Source organism: Hirundo rustica, chromosome 4 (assembly GCF_015227805.2).
Source record: "Hirundo rustica isolate bHirRus1 chromosome 4, bHirRus1.pri.v3, whole genome shotgun sequence".
Classification (NCBI taxonomy): Eukaryota; Metazoa; Chordata; class Aves; order Passeriformes; family Hirundinidae; genus Hirundo; species Hirundo rustica.
This window is the reverse complement of record NC_053453.1, coordinates 66895025-66921231: the sequence shown is the minus strand read 5'-3', so window position 1 is coordinate 66921231 and position 26207 is coordinate 66895025. Positions and strand designations below refer to the sequence as shown.

Sequence of the window (26207 nt, the reverse complement as noted above, 5' to 3'; positions counted from 1 at the left end):
GAGCGAAGGAAACCAAAAGATTCCCACTGATGTCAGTGGACGTTGGCTCAGGAAAACCGTAGAGCTCCTGAGGGACAGACACACTCTGCAGATAGCCCAGGTTTGTACCACTGAGGGCTTTTTCCAGCTGGTGCCCAGCACTGTGAACTGCTGGTGCCCAGCACTGACATACGGAGCTCAAATTCAAGGATGTGTTTCCTGGCATGTCATTACTCTCATTCCCAAACAAAATAACTAAAGAGCACTGAGCTGCATGGTATATGTGTAGCTCACCTGCTGCTACTACCATGTTGCTTCCTCTTTCAGACCTGACATATGCTATAGTTGCATGGTTTGACTAAAATCAGCTATTTGAAAGAGCAAATAGCACCTAGAGAAAGATGTGCATTTTAATTCACAGAGAATAAATTAGCAGTGTTGGACAAGGCAGATTGGCTCCTTACTCTGGAATGATACAGCAGGGTGCACTTACTAGGAAAGCAATGACTTTACCTTTTAATTAAAACCGCAAGAGATTATAATGTTCTTGAAAGGTGCCAGAATGACAGCACCACTAAATGAAATCCTCATTTTCTCCTTAAGAAAAAAAATGCCTCTTTAGGATACAGGTAGTATATTTTGCATAAACCATATATTTTTTAGATTCTAAAAGGGGAAAAAAAAAAAAAAAAAAGAAACCAAAAACAGCTTCAAATATCCACAAAAATAAATCAAATTTAAGACACACTGACTGAAACAAAAAAAAAAGAAGTTGGTTGCAAAATTTTCAAGTCAATTCATTTTTAGGGTGCAATCTAGTTAAGAAGCATTTCCAAAAATAAACATCCTTACTTTTTACAGGATCTTGTCTTAAAAATGTTTCTTAGCCAACTTTCTCCAATCTGTCTTCATGAAACAGGGTCACACATGAAAACTACACGCACATTAAATTTAATTCTGGTTAAAATATCTGACTGTGGCATCAAAAATAAGCTTTCTAGAGGAAGGAAGACTTAACATTTACATGAATGTAAGGATCAACAGGACAAGGGGGAATGGCTTCACACTGACAAGAGTGGGTTTATGTAGGGTATGAGGAAGGAATTGTTCCCGTGAGGGTGGAGAAGCCCTGGCACAGGTTGTCCAGAGAAGCTGTGGCTGCCCTGTCTCTGGCAGTGTCCAAGACCAGGTTGGATGGGGCTCTGAGCAGCCTGGTCTGGTGGAAGGTGTCCCTGCCCATGGCAGGGAGTTTGAATTAAATCATCTTCAAGGTCTCTTCCAACCCAAGCCATACTGTGATTCTGTGTTTTTAGAATCTTTGCCAAACCAAGACAGAGAAACCCACAGAAAACATCAAGGACTACCTCAGCCACCAAGGTGGCTCCAAATTGAAGCAAAGGAGGGAAAAGGACTTCTTAAGGTAAAAGGTTGATTAAGTCTCCATGCAACTTCCACTAAGCCTAAAAATACATCCTAAGTTGCAGATTTGCCTCAACAGTTCAACACTTGTCATATATGACTCCTTACTTAACAAGCAGTTTTACTGAAGTAAGTGGGTGTACTCAAGAAATAAATATTAAACAGGGAAGAAGACTCAAGACTGCTGGTTGAAAATTTGGATCTTTCAATTCTGAGGCGCACAACTCCAGGAAAGCCTTCCATAGCCAACACTCACCACATTCTTCCACCCATCATTAATATATTTCCCAAAATCCTGACTACAGTTTTCACAATGTGGACTGATCAAACCAGCCAGGAATCCAGCTCACCAGTTCCCGACAACTTCACGTTCCCAGAATCAGATGTTGGAAGCTTTTGTTGCTACTGACCTGGAACAAGTCAATGGAAAGGCAGCTTAACCTACCTGCCCCCAGATTTATTCAGCACTGATTTTCCCATAGAAATCAATACATTTTAAGAAAACTAAAATATAAAACCTGTCATGTAAAATATATAGATCCTGGCCAAAAATTCTTAGCTTCTACAGAGATGCTACCTTCTATCTCCTACAGCTGTAGAATAGGAATTACATGACTTATCCATTTGGGCAAACCAAGTCATTTTTCTTAGAACCTGAAAATAACTGCATTTCTGAATCAGCATAACTATTGACAAAATCTTGTTGTTAAATATAGACTTCCTATCAATCCATGCAAATTTACACTTAAATAGTGATGAAAATTAAAATATACAGAACCTAAGCTGGTATTCCGTAGCACTTTTTCTACAAAAGATTTACAGGATCACGCCCCTAATGCTTGATAAAATTTAAACATATTTGTTTATACCAATAAACTGTCAGTCTCAGGCATCATGACTGGCTTTCAGTGTTTGTCAAAACTGGAGTTTAGAGCTACATTTCAAAGCCCTAAGCTCAAGGAATGAAATGCATGTTCTTACTGAATTAAAGCTCATGCCTAGATATTTGTGATCCCTGACTGGAAGCTTTAAAAAAACACACAACCAACAAACATAAAACCCAAAACAAAGCCCCACAACTTCTATAAACTCCAAAATTTAAATTTCCATACATTCACAACATATACACAAAAATCACAACAGAAACAATCGTATTTGTTTGTTTGTTTTGGTCTGTTTATTTGTTTAAAGAACATCAATGCAATGATTTTTGTAACTCAGGGAAGCTTTTTTTTTCCTTTAAAAAAGAGCTATGTTAACCTGCACATCCCTAGAGTAATAATGTGTTGGAGGGACACCTACCTGCAATATTCTGCAAAGGCTTGGTATGACTTATTGGAGCTGCCAGAGAGGATGCTGCAGTCTGGAGAGATATAGGAGAGTGGAATCTGACCTCCTCTAAAGGCAAGAACTCACCCTCACACCTACCTGACTGGAGAGGGGGCTCCCACCACCGAAAAGAGGGCAGGGAACAATCCACTTGTCTGTATTTTATGGAAGTTATGAGTAAGAAAACACTCGTTGGAAAAAAAAAAAATCAACAGACCATTCTGATTTTAGAAATTTCCATCACATTTTCCAAAATATAAAAAAAGCCCAGATGGAGATAATTTCTACTTTAATCCTTTTTAATAGCATAAGAGACCGATATCATAAATTAAAAGAGAGAATAAAAAGCTAGGGCAGGTAACTAATAAAACAACTAACATTGTCTGAGCAACACAGTTTTATAAGAGAGGATATCTGTGTAAAAAGGGAAAGGAAACCTTTGGTGTACAATCTTATAATTACTAAAAAATTGAAAACCAAGGTACACCTGTAGCTTTGCATGGTGAACAGTCCTTACTCTCAGAGTGAGGGGAGAGCTACAAAAAATTCCCAAGACGAATTTCTAGGCCTGCCTGTTCATTCCTCAGGATCCCTAGTGGATCCTGGACAAGATGGATCCAGACTCCACAGGACCAAGAGAACACCTGTACTTCTGGACTCACCCTTGGGATCATCTACAGTCCAACACATGCAGAGGCCCAGAAGTTCCAGCCCTGCACCACCCCTCAGTGGTGCAACATGCAGCTAATGTGTTGGTTGATTTTCCTTAAGGAAAAGTGCTCCCCTGTTTTGCTTGAGTCATGTGATTTTCATACAAGAAATATATCCTTTAAACATGAAGTCCTTTGAGCTGGGAGCTCAAAAATAGTGAATAGGAGTTATTAAACTGTTTAAACTCCATCCTTGTGACATATGCATCTTTACAGATCATGGAAAGATAAGTTTGAACCTCCAGACAAAGCATGAGGAAAGGCAAGATGCTTGGACACAGCAGTTATACGTTCAGGATCATTCTGTCTCAAGTGCAAAGTGAAGGCACGGTTTATGTGGTTTATATCTTCTCAATCAGAAAGGAAAGGGGAGGTTGAAGAAAAGATCTGACCATCCAATGACATCCTTTCCTTTTACTAAGACTGTAGAAGGTCCCTCCAGGAAGTCTTACAGCTATTTCTACATAAAGACACCTTGTCTCACCACAGCAAAGTTTCAATGCCTGTTTTTAAGTCTAGACAGCACAGGCAATATCTCCAGACTCCTGTAAGATTGCAGACAGGATTGACAACAGTCTTCACCAGCAAAAAAAAAACCTCTCCAAAGCAATGGGCTTTCTAGATATAGAATTACTAGAAAAAGGGGGAAAACCTCAACCAAACAAACCAAACCAATCCACAGGCAGCTACCAAAAGAACATTCATGGATTGTCGCATCCTGACCTGAATTGGTCAGTGTTTGAAAGGTAAACAGCCATGGAGACACCTACAGCAGGAAAGAAATGCAAATAATCTGTACAAAGGCTGAAGCTAATAAAAAAAAAAAAAATCACACCTTTGTTCTCTGCCTTTTTTGCTGAAAGATCATAAGACAAAACCAGGTTTCTAACAAAAAGTTTCCAACAAGGCTCCAGGACATGGCTGAGCATTACTAAAAAAGCTACTGAGCTTCCATTTGCATGGTGGTGCCATTTGCAGCATTCCTTCACACTCATTTATTTCAAAGTAAATTCATTGATTTGCATGGAATTGCTAAGGAAATTCATATAACTGAGAGCAGGTCTGTGTGCACTTGATGGGTGGTTCCTTCCTCTCTGACATAGCTTGAAAGGAAACCCTTCGACAGAAATAAAAAGGAATTAAGGACGAAACATGATTTTATGGGTAATGAATGTGAGTAAAAACAACTGAACGAGATGAATAATCAGGATTAAAGGCTTGGACATGGTGAGAAGTAAAAAGAAGAACCACATCTGCATGTCCCATGTTGCCAATATGCCAAGATGGTGCCTGGAGTCAAACTGTGTCCAGAGCCACTTAAGACGAGAGTCTGCAATGCAGTCTTTCAGGGACAAAAAAAGGAAAACATAATTCCAAGTGTCTGGGCATACAGTCTTTTCTCTGGTGCTGAGGAGGGACTGCAGCCAGCTACAGCATGACTTGGTTTGCACTGCATTGCAGGAAAGACTTCCAGAGGGTTTCAGTAAAGTCTGCTGGCAGCGATGGAGAGAAGATCAAGAGAAGCAAGCACATGACTTCTTGGTTCAGAGATGACAATGACAGTCTACACCTCTCCAGAGTGTATGAACCTCAAAGAAGAAAAAAGTTGTGAAGAACAGCATGCTCCTGCAGGGCATCTGTGGGAGTGACTGAGCAAAATGATAATTAGAAAAACTCAAGGCTGGGAAAAGGCCTCCCAGAGAAAACACAAAATAATTGTTTCCAACAAGACAGCTCATCCATTTTGGTGCTGTGAGCCAGCTGGCTGGCAACACCAGCTACATATTAAAACAGAATTTGCCATCAGTTGGTCTTCTGGACCCTCAACCCACACAATTGTCACACCTCTCTTCCACTCACACAGGAAAACAAAACTGCTACGTTTCAGCACCTTCCTGGGATTCTTCAACCCAGTTTTAAACTGTGGTAGGAAAGGCAGCGGGACATACAGAATAGGCATTGTGGTCTGGGTTCAAAAAAGAATATTCTAAGCTGACAAACACAGGCAGAGGATGGCCTCCTCTGGACCGTCATTGGGTACTTCTGTCATTGTGGGACCAGAATCATCTCATTCTCCCTTTCGGTGCAGTGCTAAGAAGATTAACAATCAGCGGTGCCACAGATGAGCCACCATAATCCCTGTGCCCAGGCAAACGCTGTTTGAACTCCCTCAGGACGTTCAGAGCAAGGGGCACTGAGGTTTAGAACCAAATCTGAAAGTTCCAAACAAGCAAAGGAGCAGCAACACCAATGCAGTACCCACAAGGCATGAAGGATGCAGCTCTGTTCAAAACGGTTCTTTTTTAGCTAATCATCTTAGTGCCCCCTGCAAGGCATTCCTGTAGGTGGGCCGATGTGTGAATACAGAACCTTGAAAGAGTAATGAGATTTCCATTAATTATTTCCAACTTAAAAAGCTAATTACCCACTGGAATAACAGTCTCTGCTGCTCATCTCACCTCCATCCTGAAACTTGCTCAGCCTTTCAAAGTATGACGATATGGGAACTTGAACGATATCTAGAATTGCCAGCAGTGTCCGGGTCAGTCTGAGAAGCTCACTAAAACTATAAAAGCCAAAGTATATGAGGTTCCGAGCCAGATGCACCACCTATGAGAAAAAGAAATTAAAAATGAAGGAAGTACTGACAGCCTTTGTGGTTTTCAGTTGCATTTCACACAGCAGTTTTCACAGAGATTCAGATCTTGAGTGCATTCAAACTAGCACAAGTCTTCCCACTGGTTTTTGGACTAAGGCCAGTGACATGAAATGTCTGTCAGGATTAGAAAAAGCAATTGGTCAGTCAGGTTACAGCAGACATCAAAACCAAGGTGAGATTTAGGAAGGCTTGAGAGGATAAAATTGCATCTGTGAAAATATGTAAGATCAAGAAGAAAGACTGGGAAATTATTTAAAGAGGTAGAAACTTTGGGGAAGATGGCAGTCAGCAGAAGAGTAAGATGACTGTGATAACTTTACACAGAGGTGATTTCAGGTGACCAGAGGCAAAAGCAACAAAGAGAAGTAGGCTGGACAAAGAACTATGAAAGCTGTAAGCATTTCCCCTTTATTCTTTGTTATTTGAACCTAGAAAATCTAGGCCTATGTAAAGGTTGTGTCAGGAATTTCAAACAATGTTTAAACCACAGGATTATGTTATTCAGAGTGTTTTATCGAGTGTAACACCCTATACAGAAAACAGCACTTACTTATACTGGAGAATCCTTAGAAGTTATTCCACTAATGTACAATAATATTCACCCTTAACCCCTCCAGAAATCCCCTTCCCTCCACTGAAATGCAACAACCTCAGGAGAAGAAAGGAAAGGTTGGAAAAATAGAGCAGACAAGAATATTATTTTCTGCGGTACCAGTCATCACCAAGAACAATGGATTTAGGAACAGGTGCTTCTTTAGGCTATTTTACACCTACATTTATTCTGCAACTGGCTTTATTTTGAAAGAAGCAATGTCATCTTATCAGAAATGAGGAATACTGTAAGTAGGATGCAGATAGCTGAGAAGTACCTCAAATGTAAGTTTATTTTTCTCTTTGTCTCCAAATGGAAAGGGTTGATTTACAACTTCTTTCAAATACTCTTCTACAAATTCCATTGTTAGTGCAAACTTTGTCTTCATTTCATTCCTTGAAGAGTCAGTGAAAGAATCATACCTACAATACAAGGCACAGAAAGAAGGAAAATTAAACACCTCTAATATGAGGATCAGTTCTCACTAAAGAAAAAAGAAACTGATCATGATGCTCTGAAATTACTCAGTTCAGCTCTTTGGAGATAAGGAAAGTGGATGTACAACCCTTCCCTCCAACAGTCTCAGGAAGGCTTGAAGTGAATGGGAAGAACACAGGACAATACCACTCTTGTGGCAGATAGGACTCTTAAATCTTGCTGTGGCAATTCAACAAGGTCATTAACAGAAACAAAAATGCCTGCTGCACTGCTGTGCTTCTTCCTCTGTCTCTGCAGCCAGATACTCCCTGGCTGGGAGCATCCCAGTGCTGCTGCTCCATCAAATCAGTGGAGCCAGACAGGGTTTCCACTGAAATCAATGGTCCTTTCTCTAAAATTAAATTTAACACATGCTTAAGTACTTTACTAAGAGAAGGCCAAAGCCTCTCTGAGCTGTTTCTGGACAGCAGCTGTGTCTTAATTCTGGGTTCCCAGCCATGGCTGTCTGTTGAACTTGAGGTGTAAAACCAAGTTCCAGCCTAGCAAACCTGCCACATGAGACAAAATTGGATTACTTGGAGTGTAGCTGGTCTGAGGAAAGGCCACTCCATCTTCCCCAGCTTGTTCAATAAAAGAACATAGTGAAAAATAAAATTTAAATATTTAATGATTGAAAGCTGCCCATAGAAGTTTCCAAGAGCAACAATAATTAATAGTTCCGTGCTCTGCAACAAAATGCCTTTTCACGCATACGTTTTGTGGACATGGGACACCTACAACCATTTTGTTCTGAGACTAACCCTACAAAGACCTTTTGTACTTTAGTTTGAAACACTTTCAACTCACTCATGAATGGTGATCTTGGTAGGAATTTCAGTCCACAATCTGGCGTACTTGACAGGCACCACAGACTCCTGGGGATCCCTGTCCACATGCATGTGCAGCATCAGACGGCAGAAGGAAGCCCGCAGGTCGTAGGGGAGGCTTTCATCAGACATACACCTGAGGATCAAGTCTACAGACAGCTGGGCAGAAATCTGGTTGATGGCGAGGTACTGGCGGTCCAGGCACATTCTTGCAAAGAGGTTCAGCTGGTACCTTAAAAAAAAAAAAAAAAAAAGGTAATAATGTGGTATTGGTTGGAAATGAAAGAACACACCTCAGAATCTCATGTTACAAGCCTGATGTGAGCCTGTCTGATATAAATCCTAAAAAAATAACAAGAGCGACTTTGTTAAGTAAGGGAGCAACTTGACATTAAAAACTATTTGTTCGACTGTTGTTTCAATTTCATAAAACATTATTCCATGATCCCATTTCTTCTCTAATCCTCAAGACACTAAGGACACTCTGTCCTCGGAGCATGCCTTGCTTCCAGGGCAGTACAACCTAAAACTAAAGCCCACCAAATAGAAGGTTAGAGGCAAAATAAAAAAGACACACAGAGAGATGTGATGAGCAAAGAAAGCTCAAGATTTGCCCGAAACAGGCAGCAGAGACTGTGATGACTCCCACAAGAAAAACTTGAAATGAACTTTTAATCTCAGTTTCTGGCATGACCTGGTTTCCTTTTTTGATATTGGCAAATGAACGGGATAAAAACAGTACTTGGAGTCTTCAGAGAGTTTACGTTTTCTTCCCTTGAATAAGCAGTTTTACCTGTAGTAGGTAAGAACTTCTAAATCAGCTTTTGTGCCCTCCTTTGCCTCCTGAGCCAGATGCCTGATGGCTTTGCCATGAGGCTCCTTGTTGCTGTCGATCCAGTAAAGCCACACTTCCTCTTCATCAATGTCATCCGAGATGACCGGGCATTCCAAGGGATTGTCCATTTGGGTTGAAACCAGCCTGCAGACACAAACCATTCACAATGGAGCCATGAGCACAGTGCTGGGAATTGAAGAGAGCAGCCAACAAAAAGGTGGCACGTTCTGATTACAGATACTCACTTGGTCTGGATGAGAATGTCAGCATTCCCTGGGCTCAGCATAAACTTGCAGATGAGTTCCTGAGTTACTGGTATTGCTGTGGTGTTAGATACACACAGGTCTGACAGATAATCCAAGAATCTGCAGTAAAAAACCCATAGATGCAGCAGAACATGAGACTTAAAGTACTACTGGAGAACTGCAGTAGCACTCAGCACTAGAGGATGAGTAGACTAGAGGGACTCTGTGTCATGATATTTATCAATATATGATATTTGCCAGTTCACACTCTTGCAACTCACAACACCTTCCACTAGATCAGGTTACTCCAAGCACCCCCCAACCTGGCCTTGAACACTGCCTGGGAATGCTGGACTAGCAGAGAAGAGTGCAGAACTGTCAGGACCTGCAGACAAGACTCTGCATTCAAAGAGGTCATTCTGTGTAAAGCAGAAAGAACAAAGCTTTGCAGGGAAATCGGTTTCCTATGAATTTGTCTCTCAAATTTAGGCCTTCTGATGTTTCACAAGGTTCAGGCTGAGGCTTTCCTCACAGCTGGGACATTCATTAGGTACATGGGTTTGTCTCTTTTCAGGGATTCCTGTGTCTGCAGTAACAGTAATATATTTTGCAGCCTTTGACACACTGCAATATAAAAAGGGCCTCTTCCTTATATGTAGTTTCCACTTTCCATGATATTCATAGGAACTAAGTATCTCTGAGCCCACCACTTCTCTAGCAAATGTGGCTAAACCTGAGCTAGGTGCTCAAGAGCTGGTGGAGGAGCAGATGTGAGCAGGCACACACACACACATGGATCATATATTCCACTTCCTTAGAAATCCAGGTACAAACTCTGACCATCTGCTATCAGCCATCCAAGGATCCAACAGTTTGAACCTCTAGCACAGACCACAGTCCCCACTCAAGTCTGGGAACTGTAGTGGGTGAGCACAGACGGCATTTTTAGGGTAGACTTAGGAAAAAAATCCACCCATAACTGAAATTAAGCTTTGTGGCAACTGGTAATTAAAAGTGCATAGCAATCACAAAGATAAAATTAAGCAAACAGCACATAATTGCATGGAATTCTGGGGAAGTCACCTGGTTGGAGTCAAAACTCAAGAAGGTTTTTAATTTTTTAGCTCATGTGTTTTAGAGCAGAATGCCACAATTCTCACTCACCCCAACAGCGCTGCGAAAATCTACAAGACTCCATGAAAATCAGTATCAAGATCAAGTCTTTACTGTTCAGATTACACCTTTCTGGCAAGGGGCAATTATGAAACATTTACTGCTCCTGAACTCCTCAAAGAAGTGAATACACAGCAGTTACATGAAGTGCTTATGGCATAAATTCCATTACATCCTCCACCACAAGAAAATGCAATGCACAATTTTCAATAAACACAGACCCTTCAGAGACAGAGCTGATCTTGTGATTTCCTCTTCATATTGAGCAAGCCTAACTCAGCTGAGCATGGGAGAGGCAATGAGATTACAGAGTGAGGAAAAACAGGCATATAGAAAATATCTGAGGCAGTGAAGCACCAAGGCCTTGAGCAGTATCCTTAATGGCTAGCTGGAAAATGGTATTCACAATTACAGAGGACAATACTTGGCCTTCAGTATGTTAATTTCTCATACTCATATGACTTTGCTAATTTTACAACTGAAAACCCAATAATAAAGAGGTTTTTCCATTTAAAAATAAAGAAGTCCATTTATTTTATATTCTGACCTGAAGCTTACTAAAAAAAAAAAAAAAAATCAACTGAGTGAAGGTCAAGGCCAGAAATTTTAATTTGGAACAAAATCTGGTCTAGGACACAGATTTATGGGGTCTTCACTGTCCTAGGCCCTTTTCAGGTCTGACCTGGAATCAGAACCTGCAGGAAAACTGAAATTACCAAAAGCTTAGAAAAATTAACATGTGTGTATAATTTACACCAGGATTACAAGCAGGGAAACCAACGCAAGTGGCAGTTTCACAGGGGAGCTGCAGAGCTGGGAGAAATTAAACTTTCTCTTCATTTCTCTTTGCCCCAGTTGGAACTGAGACCAAATTTTCAAAGTTGTCCTGTAAAGTATAAGCCCTCTTTTCAGTAAGCTCTAGTTTTAAAATGTGAATATGGTTAAATTCCAAGAATTACAGGTAGTTCTAATATTTTCTGTAGAGGTGAGGTTTTTGTCTGCCAGGTCAGAACAGGGAGAAAGAGGCATAAAAGCAGTGAATAGCATGCAATTCACAGCTGCTGCAAAAATGCTAGGTGGACCACTTCAAACCTTGGCTCTCGATTTCTCCTGAGTAAATTCACAAATGTCTCTATTTCTTTAGCTGTGATGTGTTTCTCTAGCAGTTTTCTGTTGTTGTGCAACAAAGCTGTGATGGTGTCTTCTGCCAGAATATCGTAACCAATCTGGGACTGCATGACACAGAAGTTCTTAGCAATATATTCCTGAAAAAAAGGAAAAATTCCCACGGTGACCTGCTGAGCGGTAATGTTTTCTCTTTTAGAAGCAGAGGAATCCAGCTCAGTTAGCAATCAAAATAACACTCAAAACTTTCTTCTCTGAACTGGCCTGAACAAAAGAACTTCTGAATAACTCAAATATGTACCCTGAGAAACAGATTCCATACCAGGGATGACTAACTCTTCTTATTCTTTCATAAACCAAAGGAATGAATCCATGAAATTATATACAAAATTCAAGAAATTGCAACTTTAAAAAAAAAAAAAAAAAAAAAAAAAAAAAAGGGGGGGGAAATGGAAAGGTTTTTATAATGTTTAAGAAGCATTTTTTCCTGAGTCTTCCCTCCTCCTTTTCTCTCTGCTCAGGACAGAAATATTTCTGTAAAACACTGGAAAGAAAACAGAGAAGCCACACAGCAGTTCAGACTTTTATCTCCAGTCCCTTTAGTCCATGTTCTGAAATACCTCTTGCTCACAGGGAGTCTCCAGCAGTGGGAAATCAGGCTACCTGATATAACAACCTCTGCTCTGACTCACTGCTATCCCTCTACAAATATTTAAGCAAGAGAAACAGACAGCTTTGCTGATTTCCCACTTTACAATCCAGGCTCCAAGAACAAATTTTTAATAACAGAAGGCTCATGAATGAAGCAGTGAACCCCAGTCTCAGTCTGAGCCTGAAAAAGTACAAAGTGAATTTGTGAACTTTCATTGTTGAACTTTCAATTCACGCACTACTAAGCTACACACACACAAAAAGAGGCCTTTCCCCATTACCACAGAATCACACCTGTAAGTGCAAAAGAGCCATGTCAAACCCAGAACACATAATTATAGAAATCAGGAGAAAAACTATCCTCAATGCCACTGACCTGGTTCTTCCTATAGTCCTGTTGGGAGTGTCTTAGAACTCTGTAACATAATCTTAACATGTATTTGTAGGGAGCATATCTCTGGTCGCCCAGGTCTTCAAGTCTCAGCATTGATCCTTCACCTTTGTCCTTAAAAGGAGCTTTGAGGATGCCAAATATCTGTTCAAAATCAAAATCACTGAGAGTGAAAACCAGACCCAGATTTCTACTGAACTTACAGTAGTCAATGGAAACGTACTCTGACAGGATCGGCACAACAGCTTTGCCTAAACACAAGTGAGGACACAATCTGAGACATCACAGCTTTATGCATTTGGGGTTAGCTCTGCATTTCCCACTAAGCTGATTGGCATTGCTTTCTCTTTACTAGCCCCAACTTTAAACAGCTTTGGTTACATGTCTTAACTTTGGATAATTTAACGATGAAAAAGGAGGACAACGCTGGCTGGTGTCCAGTTTCATCCTTCTCCCCTTTTTTTAAATTTCTTTCCGTTGACTTCTCAAAAAGCACACTAATTTTATTTACTTGCAAGTTTGCCCTCGTGCAAACAAAGTCAGAGTTCCATAGGGGCACTATGTGGGGAACACTTGCAGGACTGGGACCATGTTCCATGTTTGTCTCAAATTTTGTGAACAGTTTGCTCTCAAATGTGATCTTAAATCTTATCAGAACTACATGAAATTAAGAGCCCTCTACAGCCCCTTGTGCTTGACTCTGATTTAGGGACCAAGAGACGAGCTTTGAACGAGTAGTGTCATTTCTACCAAATCCAACCAGACACAAACCCAACCTGGCACAAGCCAAGTTATCCAAAAATAACTTTTTCTCTCATCACTCTCTCCTGCAAGCTGTCTGCAATACAATTAAGTTATTTGTTGTATTAATTAAGTTATTAACACAGTAGGACATACCTGAGCCAATATATTTTGCTCCCTCATTAATTTCTGTCGTTCGCGGTTTGGCTTGGTAATGATCACATCCAAAACTTCTTGCCCGTTATTGGGCACATCAGCAACAAAGAAAATTAGATCTTCCAGTAGCTTGGTTACAAATCTAGAATGAATAGACAAATCATTATTATAAACAGTCACTCAACACTTGCTAGGATTCATTAAGAAGAAAAATCACATTTATGCCAAGCTTTACCTGGCACGATGGAACTTCCATCACTGCAAAGTTAAGTTCGACATGTACTTAAGGATTCCAAGCCTTGGTTCAGCAGAAGCTTAAATCAATCACAGGACTGTTTACCAAGGCATTAAACAACAACCAGAGGGAAAACAAGAGAAAAATACAGGCTGCTGGATTGATACACAGTATTTAGAGACCCAAAATCTATACCAGCTGGCCTCAAGGCCCAGAAGCAGTAAAAAGAAACTTCCACAGCCTAGCAAGGATTTTTAGGCTTTATCATGGGTCCATGAAACAAGATGATGGACTCACTAGAGGAATAAAAAACATTCTGCCACTAGATAATTTCCCTACTGACCCATGAAACTGTTTCATATATATGCATTTTCATATATGTATTCATATATAACAGTTTTCCCATATATACTGACCCAAGAAACTGTATTTGTTTCACTCTTTGCTAAACAAAAGATTTGTCAGAAGCAGGTGCTAAAAACAACAGAGGCAGTAGTAATTCTTTCTCTCCCACCTTCAGAAAATGCAAAAAGACAGAATATAAATTGGGGAAAAAAGAAAACAAAGTCATTGTTGCCTCCTTGTTACTAAGACCTTGCCAGGCATGCAGTGAGAAACACAGATTTCAAAGAATACCCCTTAACAGCACCAGCAGTCTTTTACATTAAATACTCAGCATCATCTCAATTTGGTCAATGTCTAGTCTATAACTAACAAATCTGTCAGCTATGAAAGAGGCAGGAAGATCCCCGAGAGATTTTCAGTTCTCTGTGGGAGCCAGACACAAAGTTCCCATTACCCACAAGTGAGCTGGGCTGCTCACCTAAACCCTCTGAGTGAGCTTTAGCTCTAAAAGCCTCAGCACCTTGGTAGAAAACAGCCAGATGTGTGTCACATCCACAAAGCAAAGTAAAAAAGGCAGCTGTAGGATGGAGCAATAAAGAATAAACTGTTAGGGCTCCACTTCTCTATGCTAGAAGGTGATAAGACAGGAAAAAGAAGGCTTGGGGGGTGGTTCCAAAGGAAATCACAAAAACAAATAACAGCACTGTTGTGAAACAGCTCTGAAATGTTCTATTGTAGCAATTGTGTTTGTTGTAGCAATCTGTCAACATCAAGACCTGTCGGTACTGACAGTGGCACAAGGCTCATACAGGAACATCCCACCTGGACACTGTCGTGTCCCTCTCTGGGTCAACTCAATCATGAAATGGTCCCACAGCTTTTCATGGCTGAGTCCCAACACCCAGGCCATTAAAAATCTGCCTGTTAGGATATTAAACTATCTGGTCTAATTGCTACTGGAAACTGACTGCAAAAATTCAGTTTCATCACCTAAAATTAACATTTTCAGAAAAAAAAGCTGCATATGATGTATTACAGTTATGAATCCACACTGCCAGAGATGCTGTCTTATATTCAGTTTAACCACAGGCAGCTGAAGACAAATAGTGAAGTACATCACTGGCAGCAGAATATATCTGGCTACAATGTACAACAAATGTACAACAAAATCCCTTGATTCATGGGAGAGTGCGAGGAGCAGACATTCTAAAAGTGCCACAGAAAAAATGGGGATGAATACAAGGGGTAAACACCAAAATTATGTAAAATAGAGAAAGAGAACAGGGGAAAATAGCAATAAGAAAGTAAAGGGATTATTGGAGCAGCTTCTCAGTTGTACTGAGACCTCCTTCCAAGGTTTTTGCAGATTTGCAGTGCGGTGAACCTCACACAAGTCAAAAGCCCTGCAGTGCTGCTTTCCTGTACATGAGAATCAGATGCAATGCACTCTCACAGCTCAGAAGCAGGTTATCAGAGGAAATCCCAAGACATTTCCCCATGGAACTACCCATTTAGTTATGTGCCCAGTGAGCTGGGGAAGTGTTTTTACACAGGAGACACACAGATCAGCCTGAGGTACAGCAAGGGTGCTCCGGCAGAGGTGGAATCTAACTCCAAACTGGCACTCTCAGAACAGAAGTGTCCTCTCCCAGTTGCCTCTGTGCTCATGGATATCACCTACCCATGACGGTTATCATGAGTAACCAAACACCAATTTAGCAGGGCAAAAAATAAAACTCACTAACCTCCTTTCATTCTGGGTTATTGTTCCGTTCTCCAGCTTTTTAACAGTTGATGCCAAAACCTTGTTGGCGTCATTGGCAAAGTCCAAGTCTCTGACCTCAGACAGAGGAACCGAAACAATGGCAAAAGCTTCCTTGTCCTCTTTGGTCTGGCACGTCCCAATCTGCAATAGTTTTTGGTTTAAAGTGGGTGAGCAATCCTCTTACCTTCATCCTAATTATTATGCACATTTCAGAGGTTAGAAGTGAGACAGCTTCAGGAATGAGTTTGGGATTTTGTTTACCTTTAACATCACTGGCCTCTCTTCCTCCGTGTCTATCGGGATGCTGGTGCTGGTGACCCAAGTGTTGGTGCACAAGTGCCTCAGGCGGACATAGGAGTTCCTAAAGGGGGACAGAGCACACAGCAGCTGAGATGGATCAGTCCTGAGCTCACGTGGGCAAATGGGATGCCCTGCAACACCTGCCTGTGGCATGAGGCTGGAGAGCAGGAGCCACAGCAGCCACTGCAATAAAAGGGGGAGGTGGACCTAAAAGACACTGCAGTAGCCCTTTCCCTTGACTCCTTCTTTCTTACCCAGAGCAGAGCTGCAACAAGAACAGCCAGCATCTTGGGATTATGCAGAGTGCTGGGTTTAAGTATTTATGTAAGTCTAGGAATAAAATATTCTTTAAAGGAAAAAAAAAAAAACACTGAAAGTAAGATGTTATAAAATCCCATCTGAATGGAAATACATTTTATGAATAAACCCAATTCTTTTATTATTTTTTCCTGCAAAATAACGAACCCTTTTAAGCTGTCACAGCACAAAAGCCAGAAAGTAAAGCTGACCATGGTTTCACAGCTTCATGATTATGATCTGCAAACCCTTGTTCCAGAGCAAGAATTTACAGTACCAGTTCTCAACTGAAAATCAAGTGAACAAAGAGCAGATATGAGATCTTTCTAAATCCTTTCCATATGATAATCTGTGGTATTATCAAAAAGCAGAGCTGAGAAATCAATTACAATTTTAACTCTGAATTTTACTTTTGAAATATATTCACTGTGGTCTCCATTCACGCTCTCCCTTTCATGCTGATGGGCTTTTGAGTATTCAAGTAAGCAAATTATCTGGCAGAACTTAGCACAGCAAACACACTTCAAAGTCACATACATCAGTATTTGTCGGTACTCAGCTTTAAAATCCACCCTCATAACAACAAGTCCCAAGTGTCTGCAAACCCATTCAGTCACAGCCAACACCGTGTGACTTATCTAACCAATCTCAGCTATGCTACACAGCTAAAATTTCAAATATTGCCAATCAAAACCCAGAAGCCACTTGCTGAATACATTTGAATAACAAATATGCTCAGTGGCATCATGATCTGTCAGGGAAACAGAAGCCCAGCTCACCAAACACATTATTTTGTTGGGAACAATTCAGTTAAATCTATTAAAAGTACTTTTTTTTCAAACAGTGCACAGAGCTCAATTCTATCCTTACACAGATCTGTGCAATATTTAGACCATTATTTTTTCTCTTCAGAGATTCTCACTAAGTGTCACTTGTTTTATCCTTATAATTATTTTACCCAGTCACAGCAGCGGTATCATATTTTATACATCCCTTATGTATCCATGAACACTCCTCAAATTTTAACAGAAGGATAATACTTGCTCATGTTTGTTTTTTTTTCTGCTTCACTCACCAGCATAAAGCCAGGAAGAAACCCTGTCTATCCAGGACTATTTTTTGCCCTTTTTTTTTTTTTTTTTCTTTAATTTTACCTTGGAACCAGGCAATCAGCCCTCTGAAGGGTGGTGGCATCCAGTTCAAAGAGAGATGCAATGTCATTTCCATGTGGCACAGAGACCAAAGTATACATAATCTTCTCCCCTGCCTGGCGTTTCTTCTTTGAAGCAGGAAGGTCGCCGTCTCTCTGCTGATTAGGCACAAGGGTTATTTGCTTGCATCAGGGCCCATTAGAAATTCTTCAATTACCTTGCAGACAAGAATTACATCTGAATTGTATTTTTTTTTTTTTTTTAACCTTCTAGCAAGAATCTGCCATGACTGTCTTTGGAGTAACACAAAGGATGCACTTTGCTTCATGGGGTCTCAGGCAATCACTAGAACAACAGCAGGCCATGAGTTACAGAGGCACTGCAGCACTGGATATGTTTTATTTGACACCTACAACTTCAAAAAACCTGCAGTAGTTGCAGACCCAACCACTCCCAGTTGATGCAACTACACAGTGCTGGTCTGGAAAGGGCCATGTTTGAAAGAACAGAATTAATGAAAATGAGACCTTTTTTTTTTTTTTTTTTTTTTTTTAAGACAAGGAGGGGACTTAAAAAGTAAGCAATTTGCCTAAATCCATTATTGTTTTATATAAGTTTGATGGCTTTTTCCTCTCAGATGGTAGAATCAGAGCAGCATACTTTCAGAGAATCACAGAATCATTTAGGTTGGAAAAGACCTCCAAGATCATCGAGTCTAGCCTTTGACCAATCGCCACCTTGTCAGCTAAACTCGAGCCATGTCCAGTTGTTTCCTGAACACCTCCAGGGATGGGGACTCCATCACCTCCCTGGGCAGCTCCTTCCAATGCCTGTCAGAGCTTCCCAAGAAGAAATCATTCCTGGTGCCCAACCTGAACCTCCCCTGGAGCAGCTTGAGGCCATTTCCTCTTGTCCTGGGGACACTCTCCAAACAGCAAGAGCCAGAACATCTGCTCCATCAGGACCAGCTTGTCATGGGAAGGGGGACAGGCAAAGCCACAGCTGGATTGTATTACAAACCTCAGCACAGGCTGATAACGCACCCGAGGCTGGGTCCAACCCAGGTCTGATTTTACCCCCTGCAAGGGCAGGAGTTGTTCCCCTTGAGGGACACAGTTACTCAAACAAGGCACATGAGCTAAGGTGGGATCTTCCTCCCATCACCTGCTGAGAGTCCATGGGAATTTTGTGACCCTGCAGCACCATTCTCATACCCTGAGTCACCTACATACCTTTGCCTACCGACCCCAAATGCCACCTTTCCTGCTCCTGAGAACATTTTTTGGCTTGAAGGAGTCGTTTGGAATCTGTGCCCGTATCCATGCAGCAACCAACAGAATTACTGCTGTGAGTAAAAGCTGGTCCTCTGGTGCTGAGTTACACATCTTACAAAAGACTGATAACCAATTAAGAGACTGGCAGCCCAGGGCCCTTCACATACACAAAGCACATCACAGAGGGAGAGGAGAAGAGGAATGAGGAAAGCCAAAAGAGAAAAAAATCAAACCCTGGAAGCATGAAATGCAATTATAATGATTTACAATACACCACTAAGGAAGAGCTGTGCAACGTTAAAGGCCAGGCTGTACTTGGTTTGCATTAGTAGCTTGATTAAAACCAAATTGTAAGGGGTAATCAAGGGCAAAGCTTTGATTATCCATATTGCCAATTGAGATTAAACAACAAAATCAAGCATGAATGAAATTATGGAAGAAAGGGCTAGTTATCAACTCATTTCAAGGCACTTTTTGAATCCTTCCAAAACAACCATATTTTCATTATCAAGCTTACAAAAGGCCAGCTTTGCATCCCGTGACTTCTATCAAGGATGGCAAGAGCAGAAAAAGAAAAAAAAAAAAAAAAAACAGAAAGAAATTTTTCTCAGGCTCCTTTAGTCATTAGAGTATTGCCACAAGTGTTTGAGAGGAAGGCTTGTTCCTATGACTTGTACAAGAGTAAACTCATCTGACAGTCCCCACATCTTCTTGTATCTCATACCTGAAAATACTACAGAAAAATGCACAAAAAAATTAACCTATATGCAAGGTTTGAGAAAACAGAAAATTGCTTTTGTGATTTCCATACATATTTTGTTTTACATACTTGTGATGAGACACAAACTGAAAAGGCACAGAAACAATAAAAAAATTCTTCTGAGAGCTTAATAGCTGTGAGTCAGAGTCTAATATTAAATGAAAAACTACTTCTTACACTTCATAACAAAAGAGAAAACTGGAAATTCAGTTTAAAATTCAAGAGGTCTGTAAAGGGGTGAGTAGCACAGGATAGTTTAGAACAGCATCCAAACTTCTTGATATTTTCCACAACTTTCATTCAAATCCAGTTAGGGCTTCCCAGAAACTACCCACTTCACTATCATTTTCAAACTGAAATGACTGCTATACAAAAAGGCAGGACACTTCATAATTGTACGGTTTTCTTTTTGTCCTGGGGCTCTGGGTAAAATACAGACCAAAATATGAAACCATACTGGCAGGGAACATGGACAGGACACCTGACCCAGGCTGGGCAAAGGGACGTTCCCCACCACAGAACACCATGACCACGTATAAACTGGGCGAGCTGGCAGGAGGCAGAGTCAAAGACAGATCTCCTGTGCTTTTGCAGTTCACACCAACCATTAGCTCTGTGGAGAAGCTCGCCCAGCAGTTTGGGGCTAACTCTGCCCATTCCCTCGTGCCACCAACAGTTGTATAGATCCAGCTGAGCAATGGAATTGGCTCACCAGCCCTAAATCCCACCAACCAGGCTCCACAGCTGGCAGACATAGGAGCAAGATCTGGGTTTTAGCCTAAAAAGAAATTCTACTTCAACAGAGGGCAAGACAGTGCCTGCAACACTGCTAAATGCAATGCCAAGCTTAGCTGAGCAAAATCAGACCTACACGAGAGCTGTACAGCAGTTCCAGGCTGAACTCCCCCACAAGCCTCAGAACTCTCCTTACAGCAGTATTTCAGAAGCTGAATCTCACAATTCAACCTGGGTTATGGGAGTTAAGCACTACGCATGGAAAAAAAAATAAATCTAATGAGAAGTAACCGGACCCCCAGCCTGACAGCTCTGGAAACGAGTTGTGTACAAGGGGTACACGAGAGACAGCAATGCTGCCACTACACAGGAACAAACATGGATTTGTATCTGTCTCAGTTTATGTCCCAGTGCACGTGCACATGCCTGTGTGGGAGAGAGAGAATGCACAGACACTTGCATACAGAAAGCTTCTCACGATAAATTAAATTTAGTAAGCTGCCGTCAGAATCCGCACTTAACCCAGCCATTATTGAATCAGCAGATGAGTCCATGTGAGGATGTGGAAAGAAGTGAAAGTACTAGGCTAGTTTAAATTAATTAGACAATAGCTCAGTAGAAGCACTGCATTCCTAAGCAGATGAAAACAAGATGACATTTGCTCAGGTAGAAACTGGCATATGAGCAGATGCAGCCAGCAAAACTGGATTCAATTAAGAGAAAAGAAGAAAAGAACTGCAAAGGAACAAAAATGCACAGAGAAGAAAATCCAACTTAAAGCAGTGTGAAGAGAAAGCCAACAGAACAGTTTCAGAGATGCTGGCAATGTGGTCAGTGGCAGCCAAGGAAAGCACTCCTAAGACTTAATAAAAAACAAACAAACGAACAAACAAACAAAAAAGGTGAATTATATGCCAGGAGTATAGGGAACTGTGGGTAAAACAATATTGCCAAATAGTACATTCCTGGAAGGAAAATGTCTATAGTTTTGGTTGTCCCAAACTACAACAAACTAGCCAGAGGCTGTCACAAGTCACTTCAGACGCATATCCAAGGTGAGGAAGGTGCAATCGCTTTGCTCTTGTTAAATCACTCATGAGGATGAAAGAGACACACATTCAGTTCTGCTTCTGCCAGCAGGAGTTGGACCCCGCCTTCCAAACAACCCAGTGTAAGTGTCAGTGGTACAAAGAGCAGAGTCAGCTCCTTCAGCCTAAGAAAACCTCAGTGCGCACTGGCACAAAGGGCTGTGAGCCCCCAGCCTTCTTCTGCAGCAGCAAAGCTCAATAATCACACCCAGGAAGAGGAACTGAGCAAACACCCACGACACAGCCAGGGCACTTCTCCAGGTGGGACCCACCTAGGGAAGCAAAGGCTGAACACTCAAAAAAAGAGTCCTAAGTAGTGAGAAAAAACACCATTTTGGTGAGAAGGGGAAATATTGATCCAGGCCCACAGCAAAGTCTATAACTCCTGGTCTACCACTACTGATTTACAGACCATCATGATTTAAAAAGATTAAAAACAACACAGACATACTGCTTGCCATGTGGAGGACAAATGTAAGGAGAGACAAATCCCAGGCTCGAATCAGTGACAAAATAATCAGGTCCAATCAGATTTGTCTTCACTGAGACTTACAGCTCAGCAGATAACCCTTTTCACAGCTCTCAACAGAATTTGCTATTAATTGCTACCCATCCCAAATCTTCCTTATTTAACTCAACTTGAGCATCATACCTAAAATTCAAGAGAGTCACATGGAGTTTTGCTTACAGAAGGGCCTTCATTTCAACTGCAAAATGCAATACAAAAACGTGACAGACCTAAAATACCTTTTCTTTTAGAAAACCGATCTACAATTCCAGTTGGTGAAGACACCTCTTGTGGCATAGAGACAGACAAAGATAATGCCCTCCTCCTGAATGAATACATTAAGCTGCACTACAGATTTCAGCAGAAATTAAATTTAATAGCAGCCAGAGTTCTGAAAATGCCTGTTAAAACCAGAGCAATGTGGTATCTCAATATGTTAACCCAGTTTAGGAGGCTCTTACAAAGCCAGCATTTTCACAGAGCAGTAACGTGAGCAGAACTCCATAGGTGAGATTATTTTTAAAAAAATTTATGGGAAGAAAATGGAGTAAATGAATGGCCAGCCTTGCTCCTGCTTGCTAGGAGCCCTGGCAGACAGCACAGCAGTTAGCCTCCTGTAACACCTTCACTGTTGACTCATTTGTGAGTCATTGCATTTTTAGCAGAGACATCACGTTGCAATCCTGTTGTTAGGAGCCAGAGACATTCTGTAAGAAACAATGTATGCATTTCCAGAGCTGATTCAGACCCGTGTGCAACAGCAGAATAATAATAATGTGCCGGCATCCGTGTCTCCCCTTCTCCCCCAGCCTCCCCAGTGGTCTGACTGCTGGCTTTATATAAGCTGCCATTTCTAAGCTGATAATTTTTCTTTTCTCTTTTCTTTTCAGTATTTTTCAGATAGTCTATTCTACTTATTTAAACTGCATCACCCATGTAAAACATATCATTCAATAAATGTCATTTCTGGAAGGTAATTTTTTTTTTTTTTTTAATTTTCAGTGTTTATCAGGAAAAAAATAAAAATTTCTTGGGTTGGCAACAAGAAGGAAAAGTTAGAATTGCAGAACGCTGGGATTTCATAAAAATAGATAAACAGAAGTCAAAGGAGATACATCAAGTTGGACATGGCAGCCCATAGTAGAACTGCCCAACTTTTTTCAAGCTAAGTAAGTGCATATCAGTCTCAAGACTAAGAAAAATCTCAACAATAAAAGGCAGATTGGAACTGGTTAGCCCTCTCATGAAAATGCAGACAAATGGAGATAAGGTACCCATCCAAAGTCAGCCTTTAACGCAAAGGCACTAACAAATGCCAGGTTCCCAGCTGTTCCTGACATTTCCCTGATGTTTGTAGCATTCTTGATGCTGTACATTTCTCCCCTTGGAAAAAACGTAGTAATTTGCAGCATAAAAACCACCAGTTTTGGGTTTAGTGGGAGCTGTAACACAGAGCACTGCATTTTGATACCTGATACACTACAATCTCCTAGACTTTCAGGGATGAAGAAGCATTTTTTTTTTGTAAGACCCTTAAATCACAAAAAGATCTTCCCATTTAAAAAAAAAAAAAAAAAAAAAAAAAAAAAGTCTTTTGGGGCTTAGATGTGGGAATATTAATCAACTCATTGTAAGGCCAAATTTTGCCAGAATTAAAAGCAGTGCTTCACAAGACAATTTGGCTGGATTGTCAAGAAGCAGCTCATAAACAAGCAATGAACCTCAGTCCAAACGTACCTTCGGACTACCAATGCTTGGGAACAGAAGCCTTGGTGACTCCCAGCAATATTTATGTTCTCTGGAGCCAAAACCATTTCAGACACTGGAGTCACTTAAGGCGAGGCAGAATAGATGTGTTTAGGCAGAATCTTGGTGTCTTTGCCCACTGCTGCATCATGGAAAACCCTTCCCTGTTGCTGCTTCCCAAAATTCAGTTGCCCGAGCAACTGGGATCAGGCCATGTAAACCAGGCTGTGAACATGCACAAGCAGCCCCAGCACACGCTGAGGAGCTCAGGGTTGGCACAGAATGCACAGATGGCTGTGCTGCCTTTAAAACCCAGACAACAGAGCAGGAGCTGCTGCCCTTCCATCCAACAGCCCAGCAGAGAAAAGGAAGAGTCCCAGGATGGGTCAGGATGAAAGGGCCAAAGTGGCTCAGTTGCTGCCATCTCTGTGCTCCAGCAGAGCCATCCCAGGGCACAGGATTGTGTCCAGATGGTTCTGGAATATTCCCAGTGAGGGAGACTCCACACCCTCTCCGGGCAACCTGTGGAAGTTCTGCCTCCTGTCCAGGTGGAACCTCCTGGGCTCAGCTCCTGCCCGTTCCTCTGGTGCCATTGCTGGGCCCCCCGGAGCAGAGCCTGGGCCCTGCTCTGAGCCCTCCCTGCTCACAGGGACACCCAGGGATGAGGGCCCCTCTCAGCTGGGGCTCCTCTCCAGGATGGACAGCCCCAGCTCCCTCAGCCTTTCCCTGTCACAGCTGCTCCAGGCCCTGAATCATCTCTGCAGCCTCCGCTGGCCCCGCTCCAGGAGCTTCCTGTGCCTCCTGTGCTGAGGAGCCCAGAGCTGGACACAGCTCTCCAGATGTGCCTCCCAGAGCTGGACACAGCTCTCCAGATGTGCCTCCCAGGGCTGGGCAGAGGGGCAGGATCACTCCCTGACCTGCTGGCACTGCTCTTCCCAGTGCACCCCAGGGTTCCATTGGTCTTCTTGGCCTCAAGGGCACAGACTGCAGGTTCAGCCCTTCAGCCACAAAGATTCATTCATTCATCCCCCATTTCTCTGCTACTCAGACTTCCAATTCTGCTGGCGTAGGTCCACTTCAACCTGCACCTTCCAGAGTTACTTCATGGGCAGTATTTCAAAATTAATTGCTTCAAAAGATGGAAAAGAAGATAGATGCCTTTGCAGTGAGCCAGTTAGGCAGTGACCAGGCAGAGGAAATACTAGATGATAACCACGGAGTAAGGAAAGCCTGTGTGCTCCAGGTTATGTGCTATCAGATACAAGACTGACATAGCTGACCCTCAAAGAACTCCAAATATTAAAGGATTCTTTTACTTTCAAGGGACAATTCAATACACTGCATCATTGTAACATAAAAGAAATTCCTGCAGAGGGATGTGAAGTTCCTCTACTTGTTGCTCAAGGGCAGAATGAAGGCTTAAATAGCCATTGCTGACTCATGGCATTTCCAACAAGATTATAAAGGGGTGAAGGATCCAAAGGGATTTCTACCACACTAACAGAGCCCGTAGGCTTGGATGTACATGGAGGTGTTACCAAAAGTGCTAGAAGTTCTTTCACAAAACATCTTTCACAGGAAAGTGCTGACTGCATAAATTAAAATTTCCACAGAGACATCAGTTTCAATCATCAAACAGCTTTGATTACTTTTTTATCGGAAGTATTTCTCTAATGTGATTTATCTGGTCTGGGGTTTTAGCTGAAACCAATACCCAGGAGGAATAAACCAAACTGATAGTGAAGCCACCTTTAACATTCATGCTTAGATTGTTCTTGTGCCTTTGTCATCATCCAGTCCAGGGAATATTTAACTATTTAGATTAACTGAAATAGCTACAGAGGGAAAACCTACACAATAAATAAGTACAGTGTGGTACAATAGGATTGGATCCTCAGTGACAAGGGCCTAACACCTACACACTGGGGAATTCTAGAACTGATCTTGATTTCCATTCCAAAGTTCTAAAGGCCTCAAGTTGCATTCCAATACCAAAAAGAAACAACTTGGTGGAACTTCTGTACTTTGATAGGAGAGAATTCTCATTTCTCTAGACAGCTTAGCTGTTATTGCAATATCACCAGTAATGCCAAATATCAGTGAAGATAGAAAACCAATGTTGCCAACTCCTATGAAAGTCTCCATTTTTATTAAAATTGCAGTCCTCAAGGCATGTGATTATGTAAGAATCTTAGGTTTCATGTCATGAAAAAATCAAAAATTTCTTCCCTGTGCAGAGAAAAACTTGAAAATGTGTCCTCTTAAGGAACAAAAGCCGGAAGGCAAGCAGAAAGAAATGAAATTGAATTTTTTTGACAAAGATCTCAGTCTTTCCAAAGCAATCTCATGAATTTGATGGAGGAATAATTCTTTTTGGGAATATTTGTTGACTTAGTAACAATAAGATTCCCCCAAGGTTTTAACTCCACTTCCTTCACACACTGTAATCTCCATGTCTGGCCTTGCCTCATTAGTCAGAATTAGCTAAAAGGCTCTTGATGCTGTACCAGGCAAAGGCTGTTGCCATGAAATAACACATCTGAGCTGAGAAGAATGAATACATTTCATACCTGCAGTCAGATAACAAGCACAGCAGCTTCAACAAATGCCACTCTGATGCAGAATTTCAATAAGTTTCTCATCATTTGCCTCAACGTGGGGGAAAACTTTCTGAATTGCCAGTTCTGAGATGCA

The 26207-nt window shown here is 41.5% G+C and overlaps 1 protein-coding gene across 10 annotated transcripts in view; it reads right to left on the bottom strand.

The window, feature by feature from the left end:
* Positions 1-26207, bottom strand: part of ITPR2 (inositol 1,4,5-trisphosphate receptor type 2) — a 244528-nt gene that overhangs the window by 161355 nt on the left and 56966 nt on the right. For all 10 annotated transcript variants that reach the window (XM_040061446.2, XM_058420145.1, XM_058420144.1 and 7 more), the window contains 11 exons: positions 17406-17560; positions 15916-16015; positions 15635-15795; positions 13310-13451; positions 12398-12556; positions 11338-11510; positions 9073-9192; positions 8786-8971; positions 7973-8224; positions 6966-7110; positions 5897-6047 (listed from right to left, as the gene is read on the bottom strand). In XM_040061446.2, coding sequence (XP_039917380.1) covers positions 5897-6047; positions 6966-7110; positions 7973-8224; positions 8786-8971; positions 9073-9192; positions 11338-11510; positions 12398-12556; positions 13310-13451; positions 15635-15795; positions 15916-16015; positions 17406-17560 — 1744 coding nt within the window. The remainder of the gene's footprint in view (positions 1-5896; positions 6048-6965; positions 7111-7972; positions 8225-8785; positions 8972-9072; positions 9193-11337; positions 11511-12397; positions 12557-13309; positions 13452-15634; positions 15796-15915; positions 16016-17405; positions 17561-26207) is intronic.